This window comes from Lynx canadensis, chromosome E2, assembly GCF_007474595.2.
Source record: "Lynx canadensis isolate LIC74 chromosome E2, mLynCan4.pri.v2, whole genome shotgun sequence".
Classification (NCBI taxonomy): domain Eukaryota; kingdom Metazoa; phylum Chordata; class Mammalia; order Carnivora; family Felidae; genus Lynx; species Lynx canadensis.
In genome coordinates, this window is record NC_044317.1 from 9,896,698 (window position 1) to 9,911,123 (window position 14,426).

At 47.7% G+C, this 14,426-nt stretch overlaps 1 protein-coding gene across 1 annotated transcript in view; it reads right to left on the minus strand.

Annotated features, from left to right (window-relative positions):
* Nucleotides 1-785: 785 nt before the first annotated feature.
* VAT1L (vesicle amine transport 1 like) overlaps nucleotides 786-14,426 on the minus strand; it is a 151,564-nt gene continuing 137,923 nt past the window's right edge. Inside the window, exons 8-9 of the mRNA XM_030299563.1 lie at nucleotides 7,193-7,276; nucleotides 786-3,398 (exon numbers count right to left, since the gene is read on the minus strand). Of these exons, the coding sequence (XP_030155423.1) occupies nucleotides 3,300-3,398; nucleotides 7,193-7,276 (183 nt within the window). The 3' untranslated portion in view covers nucleotides 786-3,299. The remainder of the gene's footprint in view (nucleotides 3,399-7,192; nucleotides 7,277-14,426) is intronic.

The following is a 14,426-nucleotide window of genomic DNA, read 5'->3' on the forward strand; positions in this document are numbered from 1 at the left end:
GCCCGACGCGGGGCTCGAACTCACGGACCGCGAGATCGTGACCTGGATGAAGTCGGACGCTTAACCGACTGCGCCACCCAGGCGCCCCAAAAAATGCTTCTTGATATGCATAGTATTTGCTGCAAAGCAAAACAAATTTACAAGCATGTTCTTGAAATCAGAGGAAACAGAATACCTGAAGAGTTTCTGGGGAACAAAGGCTGGTAATTTGAAATGCATCCTATCTCACCCTTATTTAAGCCAAGAAGCATGATAGGGTGGTTAAAAGCATGGATTCTAGCTTGGATTGAAATCCTGGCCCCACAACGTACTAGCTGTGTGATCTTGGGCAAGTGCAAAATCTTAATCTTCATTTTTGTCACCTATGGAATGGGTGTAATGATAAACCCTCCCTCTCCGGGCCCTTGGGAGTTATTATATATGTTATTTAATTATGATTTGTATCTATACAGCTTTCTTAACAGCATATAGTAGGTGCCTCATAAATACCATTATAATTATTGCCATTATTATTATATGATGTCTTGGACAGTTCTTTTCTTTAGTGGTTTTACTTTCTTGCTTGAGGGACCTTGAATGTTTTTTCTTTAAAAAAAAAAGCCTTTAGCTCGTCTTATTTTGACTCCTGTTTTCTCTACACAGTCTTTAGTTTCTCATTTGAAGATTCTTCTGTCACATATTTTTAATTTCTTTTTCTTTTTTGGTCACCCACTCCTTACATTTTAAGAGTGGCGATGTTTTCCCAACAGCCACGGATGTGGGGTCACTGACGCCAGGCTAGGTTATGCTATGCTGAATACTTTATTATATATTTTATGTAAACATAATTTGCTTTGTAGGCACAATGTAACAAAAGCTCTAAAGCCACAAATACATTAGACAATGTTTCAGTTCACTCCAATCAAGTTTAGATGACAGAGAAGCCTTCACAGTTCCTTTAAGGCAAACTGAGACTTTCTTTACATTTCCTTCAGAAAACCAATCACGTGACAGGAAGAAGGTGCTTAAAAAACGAGGGTGCAGTAAAGGGTTAATTTTGGTATTTATCCTGTTCTTCAGGGCACAACCTGACCTTGATAGTGAGACTCTAGTTTTCCTTCCCACTCTGTATTCCGAGGAGCCAAAAGGGTTTCTTCTTTAACCAACGGCCATAATTTGACTGTATTAATCTTGCTAGTTGAAAAACAGATTTGGGGAAGCATGATTTTTTTTTTTTTAAATGCCTCTCCTCTGGACAGAACAAAGGCCGGTGGTGGGACTCTGCGAAGAGAGTTCTCGCCCCCCTCGCAGAGGACAGCCCTGATGTGGCCGGTGGCTCTTTGTTACCCCAGCCCTAGAAAATGCCATTTCTGTCCAGCTCACTAGGAATGTCACTTGGGTGGTTCTCCTTAAAACCTCATTGTCAGCTTGGTTATGGGAGAAACATGACCAATAGTACAGCATTTAGCGAAAGTTTTGGGGGTGGGGAGATAAACCTCCACATTATCTTTCTACGTGGCCCAGAAATGAAACGCCGGTGAGTCTTGGGGTATGAACAGAAGATGTCAGTGTCTTCTGAGATACTGTCACCTCCCTGCTCATCAGATGGCGGCACCCTTTTTTGCCTTCATATTTTACAAGTACATTCACAACGAGGAGAAACTCCCTTCAGATAAATATTTGGCATAAATAAGTCATCATCACAAGCTTGGGGTAGCAAAAAAAAAAAGAATGTGATTAATGAGGTGACATTTGTTACAAAAGGACTTTGGAAATGAAAAGGTAATTGCTGGAATGCATTCATTCCCATCATTTGGGGAAAGAGTTGGGTCGACCCTAAGGCTCACTGGTGGAGAGGTGGGGCAAGGTAGGAGCCCTCCAAGGTCTTCCAGAAAGCAAAGTGACTTGGGGGGGGGGGTTGCTAATCGTGTGGGCTCCATGTGTCTCCAGCTTGGTTTGTGAATGAAGGAGTCACCCTTTGAGCCAGAAGGAGTAGGAGCAGTGAATGAGGAGCCCCCTTGTGGAGACACTGAGACTCTTCCTCATCCGTCAGGGGAAAGGTTCGCCTCAAGGCATGTCAAGTATGGTGGGGCTGGGTGTGGGGTTTCCTAGGAGTTTAGGAGCTGGAAAATCGGACAAGGGTGTGCAATCAAGTAGTTTGGTCCCCGATTACCAAAAAGCAGGGGCCCTACAAAGAGTCTGCACCGTAATTTTATATTTCAGAGGAGAGGAACTGCACTTTTGGCATCAGATACTGAACGTCAACCGTTTGTATCGCTGGAGTTTGTTACATGTCAGAACATGCTTTGGCAAGAAAAGAGACACTCACTGATTTTCTTTTTCCCCAAATATGGTCTACAAGGGAGGTCTTCCCCGGGGGATCCTTGGTAAAGGTAGCTGCTCACTACCAGGAAATGGAAATAGCAAAATCGGTAATGCCCGTGGCAGGTGTGCAAATGTAGGCAAATCTCGGTAATGACCTCTGAAATAGTCCCACACGTGGTGAGTTTTCTTACAATTGAAATAAAATGTACATGGTGGGGGAGGGGAGGATTTTGCTCATGAGACATGGTTTCAGAGGAGAAGTCTCTGTGGCTGGTCCTCAAACTCATGCTGTTGACCCATCCTCTATCCTGAAAACTCCACGTCTGTTTTCCTGTGTTGATGGTTAAGAACCAGTGAAGGGATCAAGCATCAGAGGCTGAGAGGAGAGTGGTTCAACCTCTGGACCATTAAACAACTCAATGCATGTAAGGAAGTTGCCTCTTGAACGGGGAGAGGGAAAGGATTGTTTGGAGAGATCCTAAATGTTTGGGCTCATAAAAACACCTCCCGGCCTACCCTCTTTCTGCCAGCCACATTGGCAAGCGCTCTTGTCAGAATCATGGGTGGCTGGAGGCAAAAAGTGTCACTGGCCTGAAGCTTCCCAGGATCTGGACACTGCTCTTAAGATAACACCCTTCAGTCGAAACTTGTCTTTGCCCACGTCTGGTCTTGTAGGCACTGGGCCTGAGGGCTTGTATTAAGTTGCAAGGCTGTTCTAAGAACTGTCAAGAAGGACCCAAAGATGGATGGTTGTGAAGGAGGGGAGAGGGGAGAGAGTAACACACAGGTGGGGGAGGGACTTAATACTGCGTGGGATGGGATTGGCACTTAATTTCAAAAACAACAGTGATCAACAGCTTTTTAGCTCAGCTGACTGCAGACAAACACAACACACAGTGGGCTACAGCATTTGTTCACTGGGGCACAGAAGAACTTTCTCCACCGGCTCCTCTTCTTCCAAATCATCCTCCGTGTTCTCCTGCCAGGGTCCTGGGTTACTGGATGAAGGGCATCCGCTCCTTGTTCTCGCTGTCGCCCTCGTGGTCCTCCTCCTCTTCCCCCGCCTCGCTGGTCTCTGTGCTGTCGTTGGCCATCTGCAATTCAACACAGGGCGTTTTAGAAGGTCTGCGATGTCTCCTCCCTTCCTGGAGCATCTGAGGAAGCCCCTTGGGAAGGCCTCCTTCGAGGGCTAAGAGTTAGGGTTGTTTCCTTCCCCAGGAGGGCAGTGTGGTGCCGGCTGTTTTAGGGTGGGGGCCCTGACGTAAGGATCTGAGTGCAAGGATTGGGAATTTGGGAGATGATTCCAAGGAAGCGCTGGTAGGGAGGAAGGAGACGAGACAGAAAAGGCAAGGGAGCCTAATAAGTAGGCTCCTGATGTGGGCAACTGGGGCTCAGTCCTCTTGGGGACCACTGGGAGACAGTGAGGGGCATGCCCCTCACAGGTGTCCCGCATATGGGGGTGGGGGGATGGAAGCCAAGGAATGGCCAAGGTGGGTATCTCCCTGGCCTCTCTGGCCAGTTCTGTACGTGCTGGCCACACATGCTTCTGGGGCTGGAGGCTGTCAGTCAGAGGGGCCAGGTGCTGGGGGACGCCCTTAGGCACTGAGAGCGTCCACTGCACGGACTGGCCGGGGTTGAAATCCTGGTGCTGTCACTCCCTAAGAAGCCAGACCAACCATACTAACAAATGTGCATTCGTGTCCTTTATTGTCTACACAGAACACCGTGTCCACGAATGTGGACTTTGGTTCTAGCTAGCTAGCCATCTTCACCAGTCCCTGGTGTGGTTATTATCCCTCTCTGAGCCTCCCTTTTGTGGATGGTTACAACGGGAATAAACCCACCTGCCTTACAACGCTATCATGAGGACCAAGTGAAACAAAGTAACGTGATGTACTTGAAGCGTCCAGCAACGGGCCGAGCGCACGACGGATGCTCAAGACATCCTAGTCCTGTCCATCAGCAGCCCCCTTAGCGAACCGGGCCTCAGATTTCCACTCCTAAGCCCCAATCGACGTCCTTTGCCCTGAAGCCCAGATCTCCTAAACCCGAGTCTTTGCCTATGCCCACCACTCATTCTTTCGAACAGGAATTGGGCCCACGGTCCTCGGGCCTCCCCGCGTTGCCTGTCCTGGAGCTGGATTTGCCCTCTTGGCCGCAGGCAGTGTCTTCTTCCTGCAATGACAGCCCACCACTCCCTCCCCTAACTGGTGCCTACTTTGCTTTCAGCGCTCAGCCCGCTTCCTCAAGGAAGCCTTCCCAGACTACCCTAACTGGAACGGTTCCCCCCCCCCCCCCCCCGCCATGACCGGCTCTTCTTTGTAGCACAGATCAGCAGTGTCCCATCTGGACGGATGGCCTCTTGACCGCCGTCCACCTGCCCCGCCACGGGAAGCGCAGACACCGTGGAAGATGACCAGGTCTCCTCTCGTCTTCCTGTGTTACCCTCTGCAACTAGCACAGGGCCTGGCACGCAGGAGCGTAGAGTACGAACTCTGAGAATAGCGAGCGAATAATCGTGAGAGCTCTGGGGGCACCTGGCTGGCTCCGTCGGTTAAGCATCTGGCTTCATCTCTGGTCATGATCTCGCGGTTCGTGAGTTCGAGCCCCGCGTCGGGCTCTCTCTCTCTCTCTCTCTCTCTCTCTCTCTCTCTCTCTCTCTCTCTCTCTCTCTCAAAAACAAATAAACATCGACAAAAATAATCACGAGAGCTCTGCCTTCTTAGTATGTACCCCACATTCACCAGTGTGCCAGGGGACTCAGGCACATTACCCCTTTCCATCTTCTCAACAAGAAGCAGCAGAAACAGTAACTACTGCCCCCTGTGCAAGGTGGGCAGGCTCTGTTTTCCCGCAGCGCGCAGGGACACCCAGAGGTGACGTGCCCGAGGCAGTGGCGGGGCAGCAGAGGTCGGCAGGCTTCAGAGAAGGCTGCCACTGTTCTCAGGGGCGCCGGTCAGGCCGGGGCCAGAGCTGTGCCCCAACGCCGTGGGGTCCGGAGGAAGCAGCCCGGTCTCTGCTGTGACCCTGGGACCCGTCCTCAGGTGAGCTCAGCTCCGCCCTGGCTCAGCCTCATTGAGGGAAGGCCCCACGCAGGAGAGCCTTCACTCTTGGCAGGCACTTCGTAGGCACTCCTGGCAAAGGCACTTCCAGAGCGCTGCCCGAGCCCCTCGTAGCCCCGATAGTTCCTGGAGGAGGGGGAGTACCGTGCAGTGTACTCAGCGAGGCAGATTCAGGGCCCTTGGCTTCGCCTGAGCTCTGAAAGTGGCCCTTCTAATAGAAGAAGGCCCCTCTGTAGGCCCCACACTGCCCCCACCCCCAACAGCTGCCCAGTGGGAAATGATGCGTTCCCGAGGGGCCTTGACCCCGTGCCATTTCCTTTCGTTAGGCGCTTGCCGTAGAAAAGATTCGCCGGACCCATCTTGGCTCTCACGATGCCCTCTGTTTAGCCTGACTACACGCTCCTCCTCCTTCAGGTCTCGTCTCTATCCAGGCAGGCCGTGGCCTTCTCCCCACAGAGGCCTTCCAAACACCACAGATCTGAGTTGGCCACTCACCACATCTCTTTGTTTCTTTCGGTCCTAAGGTAGAAGTCCTCCTGAGTGAGATTCAGGAACCAGCACCATGGCAGGTCCTGAGGTCTCACCCTCAAAGTTGGGCTTTTCAGCCCAACTGGTGAGAATCCCCTGTGGTCAAACAGGCCTTCCCAAAGTCCAAGGGCCCAGCGGGACCTCCTGTGTAACAGTCACAGGCAGGAAGCTGATGTCAACTATCTTGCTTAAAACAAACTGTCCAGGATGGCTCTAGATCCCCTCTACTGATGGGGTAAAACAGACCTGGTCATGTGTCTTAAGAACAACAGAAGTGCACAGAAGACCCGAGAGCCCAGCCCTCGCCTCCTCCCTAGCCTCAACCCCTCATCTGCCTTCAGATACTTGCTGTCACACCCCTAGAACTTCAGAAGCACTTATCATACGATGTCCCTATACTTGTTGGTCATTTGCACTTTGTGAAATGCCCTCTCATGAAATCACCCTTCATTGAGTGAAATGACCATCCTTCCCGAACTACATTATGGTTACAAAAGCCAAGGTACACTTAAAAAAAAAATACACACTAAAACATGCAAAGATTTTAGTTCTTTTTTCTTTTATAAATGCCCGATGCAGGTTCAAGACTCAACGGGTGAGAAAGCTAAGAAACAAAAAACCCCAAGTATTTTCGCTGTTAATCCTTTCCCAGAACTTAGTATGCATGGGACAATGCCTTATGTGTATCACTCTAATTGACTTGTGAGAACTTCGTTTCCAGACAGGGCTACTGAAGATAGACAGGCGGGATAATCGCCCAGGGTCACACACAGGAGAGGAGAGCCAGGCTCTGAATCCACGCAGTCTGACGGTGCTCTGTGTGTCAACTGCACACTACATCGCCCCCTCCCACCACCGGTGGCCCCAGCAAGCAGGTTGGGGAGTGACTTTGACACGCTTCACTCCTGGAGGGATCCCTGGGTGTAAGGGTACCCTCAGGAGGCATCTCGGAGGCAGGTGGCATCCTTCTGTTGAGAATGTGCGTGACTCTATTAGATTTTACCAGGAATTCCTCTCACCTGTGGCAACCAAGAGGCAGCACCTGTGATAGGCAGGTTATCCCTATCTTTCCTGACTGCCCTTAGATTGCTCTTGAAATGCTCGCACTGAAGCATTTCCTTTCCTTCTCAGCACGCATCCCAGCGGTGTGACTAATTGTCCATTTGCATGGTTGTTTGATTACACAGGTCTCCTCCGCGAGCCAGAGAGCCGCCTGTATTTCCCTCTCCCCCACCTGTGCGGGCGTCTGATAGACCCTGTCGTGCTGAACTGAACGGATCCCTCTGCGTTTGACTCACCAGTGGAGTCGGGGTCTTCTCTACATCCAGAATCAACTTGCCGATGTTTCCTCGGTCGTGGATCCGCTGCATGGCCTCCTTCACCTGAGCCGGGAGAAAAACGGAAGCGCTGATTGGGTGAGAAGTTGCCGAGGTGGAAAAGCCAAACCAGCCGCCGCCCACGTGGGGGCGCTGTGGTTCAAGGTTAGCAGCCAAGCCAGAGATGCTTTGGGACCCTGGGTGGAAATAAATTCTGATTGTGTCACTCAGGCACTCTGAGCTTGTGCAAGCAACTTGGTCCTCTGGGTCTAAGAAATGAAAGTGATAGTCCTTGTAATAAGACGACGAAATTTTCTTTAAAAGGGGGGGGGGGGGAGTTGGTGGGGAGGAGGGTACCGTGAGGTTCCAAGAAAGACATCAGTCAGAGTAAATTCTGATTGGTAAAATTATTTTTCTCAGAGTCACTTGTGCCCTGCTTACCAAAGTGTTCTATAACTCTGATTCGTAGTTTAACTAAAATGATCCATTGCCCAAGCTAAACTATATTCAGGAAAATTCCCTTAGGTTACTCCTGGTTATTGCGTGGAAATTTTGTTTCTACGTAAGTAGAGTTTTCACCAGAACTAGTATTCTGCCCGGAGAAGAGGGCCTAGTTTTCCTTTCAAATGATACGGGCTTACTTAAAAAGCAAGCGTGTGCCCTGATCTGATTTATGCTTTGAGCATTTCACTCTCTGGCTGTGCAGAAAATGAGCTGTAGGGGGCGCTGGTGAGGATTAAATGAGATAAGCAAAGGGCAACCATTACCAGTGCTTGGCATGAATAGGCCCTCCACATTTCTTAGTGAAATCTAAATGGAAATACAACATCTCTTGATTTAAAAAAAAAAGTTACAAGAGATCTGGCCTAAATTTTTTTTCCTAAAGTCTCAGATTTTTAAATATTTTTGTTCACTCATTCAAGTCCACAAGTATTCATGAAATGTCCTTATAGGCTACATGCCATAGTTTTTGTTTGTTTGTTTGTTTGTTTGTTTGTTTTGTTTTTGTTTTTAGTTTAAAGTAAGCTGAGATGTCTGTCTTTGAGGAAACCTGTCTTCCCGTTTGGATAAAAACTTGAGCCGTTAAAATGTGCATACTCTAATTGCTTTTCTGGGACTTAGCCTAAAGACATAATTCAAATTGTGGGGGAAAAAACTTACCACACAAAAGATACTCAATGACAGCATTGCTTTTAACGGTGAAACACTTGCAGCCACTTCTGTATCACAGAGTAAAGGAATGGTTAAGTAAACCACCACTCTTAGATTTAGCTACAGAATGGAAATACTATGTTGCTATTAAGCTGCTAATTACAAGGAAAGTACAGCAGGGTCAAATGCCTTTGTAATGGTGCTAAATGAGAAAATCGAGACGAATATTTTTATTTACATCCCCATAAAAACGTGGACATCCTAAAATAATCAGAAAGGGGTTCAGACAGATGATAAAACGTTAGGAGAAATGAGTGCCTTTTAACTCCAAACATTGTTATTTGGCAATATGTTATCAAATCAGTATGTAATGTAAGTTAAATGCATATTTAAACGTAGTCTTTGGAAAACCTAGTATCGGTTAGAATCAGCCCTTTTATAGACTGGTAGTGTCATGTGATTAAATTTCCTGACCCTGATACACATCCAGTAGATTTCTTTTATTTCTGTGGTGAACACTGCTTTTCAAAATGCTGTCATGTCTGGTCATCACGACTATATAACCGAGAATGTTTAAATACCGTGGCAGACAGCCTCCAGAATGGTTCCCAACCTTCCTTTCCCCCTGACACACACCCTTTCTCCCTCGAATGTGGGCCAAACCTGCTGACTTGCTTCTGACCATTGGAAAACAGCAAAAGGGATGGGATGTCACCTCCAAGATTAGGTTATGAAAGACTGATTTCTGTCTTGTCTCTTCCTCTGACTCTTCGTGCCTTCTTGCTCTGGTGACACAAGCTGCCCTGTTGTAAGCTGCCCTAGGGAGAGGCTCACACGGCAGGGAACTGAGGCAGACCTCCCACCGACAAGCACTGACGAACTGATACCCTCGGTCCAAAAGCCCACGGGGAACTAGCTCCTGTCAACAACCAATGAGAGAGCTCAGAAGCAGATCCTTCCTGAGTTAAGCCTAGAAATGAGAACGCAGCCCTGGCTGACACCTTGGGAGACCCTGAGCCCAAGGACCTAGCTAAACCATGCCCAGGTTCCTCACCCACGTAAAGTGAGATCACAAATATTGTTTTAAGCCAATAAGTTCTGGGGACATTTTGTTAGGCAGCAATAGATAACTAACATTCTTTCCTTTCATACATAGTTCTTATCTTGTAAGATATATGTCATACCCGTTTTACAGCTAAGTACCTTGATGCTCAAAGATCAAAGCAATCTGTCCAAAGACTATGTGGCTATCAGTGACAGAACTGTGGTTCAAACTCAGGTTTGTCAGACTTCAAAACTGATGCTTCCTCCCCCTGCCCCCCGCCCCCGTTCCACCCAGACTATGTTGTTTCATTTGATTCTCAAAGGCAGAGGAAGGTGGTAGGTAACATCTCACATAATGATTTCCCAGAATTCAGTTGTTTATTACCCTGACAAGTCATTAAGCACCTGGAAACTCCTTGGAGATTCGGAAGAATTTTTGTGCCATTTCTCCAGTAAGATAGAGCCCAGGGACACTGAAAAGCTGTTTTCTTTCCAGTTAAAGCTTATTGTGATGCTAGAAAAAAGCCCCCCGAAGGGCTGGCTCTAATCTGCATATTTTTTTGGACAATTTCCTTCTGAAATGAACTGACTCCTTGAAGTTCCTTTTGAAGGGGATAGAGAAAGGGTTGGGAATGTTTCTGAGACATAACTGAACTAGTCTGATCCCCAGTCATGCTGTTTGAGTTTAACATCCTCTTAGGCTGCTCTTGGAGATGTGAAAGAGCCCTTTTGATGACAGCGTAGAAGGAAAGAAATGGCCATTTTCTGATCAATTTTTTATCAGGTGAGGCACTTTACACACGTTGCTTCCTTTTATCTGCACACCACAGGTTCACAGATGAGAAACCTAAAGGTGAAAAATCTAAGGAATCTGTCCCCGGTCACCCACTGAGAGGAATTCGAACCACTTGGGAACTGAGAGAGCAGTTACCCCTTTACAGGACTCTGGACAAAATCCAGGAGAGGGCTCTGCTGTCTGCACCCCGAAACCGCCCTCACATAACTCCATCAAGAGGTAAAGTCTGCAAAAAGAGACTTTGCTCCCAAAATACCAGTTCGTAAATTGACAGATATATGTTATACCCATTTTACAGCTAAGTACCTTGATGCTCAAAGATCGGTAGGTGACAGTGACCTCGGTAGGTGACAGTGACCAAAAGATGGTGGTGACAACTTCCAGAGAGCTCCTTGTCTCTCTTGTGGCTACCATTTTTGTTTTTTGTTTTTTTCCTAAGGGACACTTCTGCTCCAAACCTTTTCCCAGCGCACTTGATGATGGGAAAATCCTAGTAGCCCCGCACTGCCTAATGCAGTAGCCACAAGTCACATGTGGCACTGAGCACCTGAACTGGGGCCAGCACAGACTTCGATGTGCTGTGCGTGTAAGCCCCGCGGCCAACTTCAAAGACAACGAGAGCAGATACACTATCTCGTTACGAATTGTTGACATCAATCACGTGGTGAAACGTTAACATGATAAATACGCTGGCTTAAATAAAACAGACTACTAAAGTTAACCTCCCCCACTTTTTACTTCTCTGGATGTGGCTACTACAAAACTGAAAACGTGGCTTGTGGCTCACATAGTCATCCTGCTGGACAACACTGGACTGACTTCTCAGGAACGGACGTTTCTTGTCCTTTCCTGTGTCACTACTTTGTCTTACACCTCCCTCACTCCTGCCACTGGACGCTTATCTGGAGGTTACTGGGCTTCTCAGCTTTGTGCCTCTGTATACATGGGGTTCCTTCCTGGACTTTCCTGGTCCCGGAGCTAACTTGGATTTGTTCTGGGGCTCTTGTTCTCGATGTGGACCCTTCTAGGAAGCTGCTATTCCCCCGCCCCCACTCTGGCATTTGGGGCCAAGTCTCCTTTGGGCTCCCTGGGCACCTCAGGCCAGCTATAACATCACCCTTACCCCCAGCTTGGAACTTGGCCCTTCTTCTCTCCAGTACGTTAGGCCAGCGCCGTGCAGTGGAGATACGAAATGGGCTACAAATACCCTAAAATTTCTCTAGTTACTCACATTAACAAATGTAAAAAGAAACTGGTAAAATCAATTTTAAGAATATATTTTCTTTGACCAAATCTATCCAAAATATTATCACTTCAGTATATGTTCCACATAATAAGGTCTTCATGAGATATTTTATGCTCCTTCCTCCTTTCGTACTATACGTGTCTGGAATCCAGGGTGTATTTTGTTCTTACAGCGTGTTTCAATTCAGATGAGCCACGCTTCATGTGCCCAGTGGCTGCACATGGCTCATGTCTACCGTATTGGGGAGTGCGGCTCTAGATGGTGGGACAGTGGCACCAACCTCAGGGACCCCAGTGCATGGGTGTATTGGGCATATGATAGCCTCCAGGATGAACGGATGGATGAATAAGCAAGTGGTATGTGGAGAGAGTGAGAGGTCACGTGGCTGAGCCACACGAGAGGTTTCTGTCTCACCTGACGCTCATCTCAGAGCCCTCGGCCCAGGCAGCTGCCTGTTGGGGGCCTGCTCGGTGCTGCCCGGGTGTCCCAGTGGAGTCTGTTTGTAATCAGGGCCGTGGCCTCTCGCACCCAGTCTGAGAAGCCACTGCCAGCCGTGCGGCTGGCCAAATCTGGTCTTGGCAGCTGGAATTTCCCGGGCTCGGGATTCTGGGCATACTCAGGCTAGCTCAGCCAGAGCTGGTCTCCCCTCCGGACAGTGGGAGGAAATTTGAGTCATGTGATTAAAACACCTCAAGATGCCAAGATCCTGAGCACAGAGGCTACCTGAGCTTTTCTGATACTTCTTTCCTGTCCCTGGGAGGCCACCTTGGTACCATCCCAAGTGGATGGCGGCAGGCGGCAGTGAGATCATCACTGAGTCCTATGCTCTACTTCGCTGTCATTCCAGCAAGGTGCTTCATCTCTGCTCCTCACCTTCTTCACGTGTTAAATGATAATAGCTCTCTTCTATCCATTCATTGATGCAGTCAGTCACTCCTTCAACAGTGCCAAAGCCCTGTTCAGGAGCTGTGTATAAAGTAATGGATGGTGGGGCGCCTAGGTGGCTCAGTCGGTTAAGCGTCCAACTTCGGCTCAGGTCATGATCTCACAGTCCGTGAGTTTGAGCCCCATGTCAGGCTCTGAGCTGACAGCTCAGAGCCCGGAGCCTGTTTCCGATTTTGTGTCTCCCTTTTTCTCTCTCCTCCCTCCCCCACTCATGCTCTGTCTCTCTCTTCTCAAAAATGAATAAATGTTAAAAAAAAATTTTTTTTAAGTAATGGATGAAATCAGTAGGCTCTCTCTGTCCTGAGGTACCCACGGTTTTGCTTATTAAATAGGCTAAACATAATGAAAAGAATCTCACAATTAAAAACCTGTGTTCTTAATTTGTTTATTTAGCCCCCATGGATCGCAACCCATCAGAGTTGACCCTGGGCCATTGTTGGTTCATGCTCCAACAAAGTCTACTGGCATTCAAGATGGCGTTCAAGCATGGCCTACGGGGAAAATGTAATGGGTTTGGAACACGTTTGCAGAGGAGCAGTACTTAGTCATTCTTACTTCTGTCTGCAATGGAACCAGGAGAGGTGGGGTTTCTGAAAGCCTGGGAAGACAACGGTGAGTAAACACCTACAAGATTCATGCCGTCATGAAGCTTATGGTCTAATGGGAGATGTAGACCATCAAAGAATGACTCGAACGAATGCAAGATTGACACTTACTAATTCTAAGATGGTGTTATGAGAATGTGGATAGGAGGTTTGATCTGTTTGGGAAGATTAGAGAGGGCTTCCTTGAACAAGTGGCAGTCGAGCTGGAGTTTAAAGGATGAGTACAAAGGAGCTAAGACAAGAAGGGAGAGGGGCCTTTCGCAGGAGAGGGGGCAGAATGTGAATGGAGAGACTGAAAAGGGGGCCAGTGGGTGCAAGGACAAAGAGCAAGAGTGAATGTGAGGCAACGTGCTGGTCAGGTTGGTTGGGGCCTTTGGTACTACATTGCAAAGAGTTTCCAAGGATGCAGGGGCCCACAGTGACCATACAAATCTAGAATATCTTTCCACCGCCAGTCACCTTCTGAGTAGTCAGTTTTTTCACACGTGAGTAATGAAAGTTAACAATGCTCAATCTTTGTTGGGATCTCATTTAATGTTTCATGATATTCAATTTCCTTTTGAATGGTGTGAAAGGCACAAAGTCATTAGGGTACAAATGACACCACTTAATAATCAAAGCATTTGGCCTGTGCTATGAATAACAATAAGCCTAGCCACCCAAAACAGGGGAAAAAATGAAGATGGGTTATTCCATGGATCACTGTGCCTATTAGGTGATAAATTAAAAGGTTTGAAAAGGAAGAAATGAGTAATACTATAATTAAGAAGCAGATCTACCAATGTCATCTATGGAAGATTACTCACATTTACAACAGCCATCTTTGGAATGGCTTAAAATACAAAGGGGGTATTGAAAAGTAATACATTCATTGCAAATAGACTTGGAATCTGGAATTTCTATGTTTTGTCAAATAACTCTAGGAGTCTACAGTGAGTGAGCCCTCAGATTTTGACCTAGATGCAAGAGTAACTGGAAAAGTAAAACGTTAAGGAACATAAATTGGCCCACTTGGGAAAAGAGAGAAAAGATTCAAACAGCCAACTGCTTTTTTGGACGAGTTGCACAGGTGTCTTTGCAATAATGCAGGTTGTGGACTATGGTGGAGAAAGGGAGGTGACAAGGGTGCAAAATTTAAGGAGGCACCCACTCTCAGGGTCAGGCAGGCGCTGGGTCAGCACCTGAGAGGAAGCCCCTCCTTAACTTTTAACCCTTGTCACATCTCTTGCCCCACCCTAGTTCTGGTCCTCAAGGATGACCATTATTTTTAAAGGAAGGGGAACACTAAGTAGCTTTTAGAAGTATCTGTTTGGCCACTGAACAGCCAATGGGGATGCCCCAAGAGGATTTTTCAAGGGGCCATTAGTAGGAACTCTGGCTTCAAAAAGGTAAAGAACATTCTGCATAGGAGGAGGCAGGAAGGCAAAA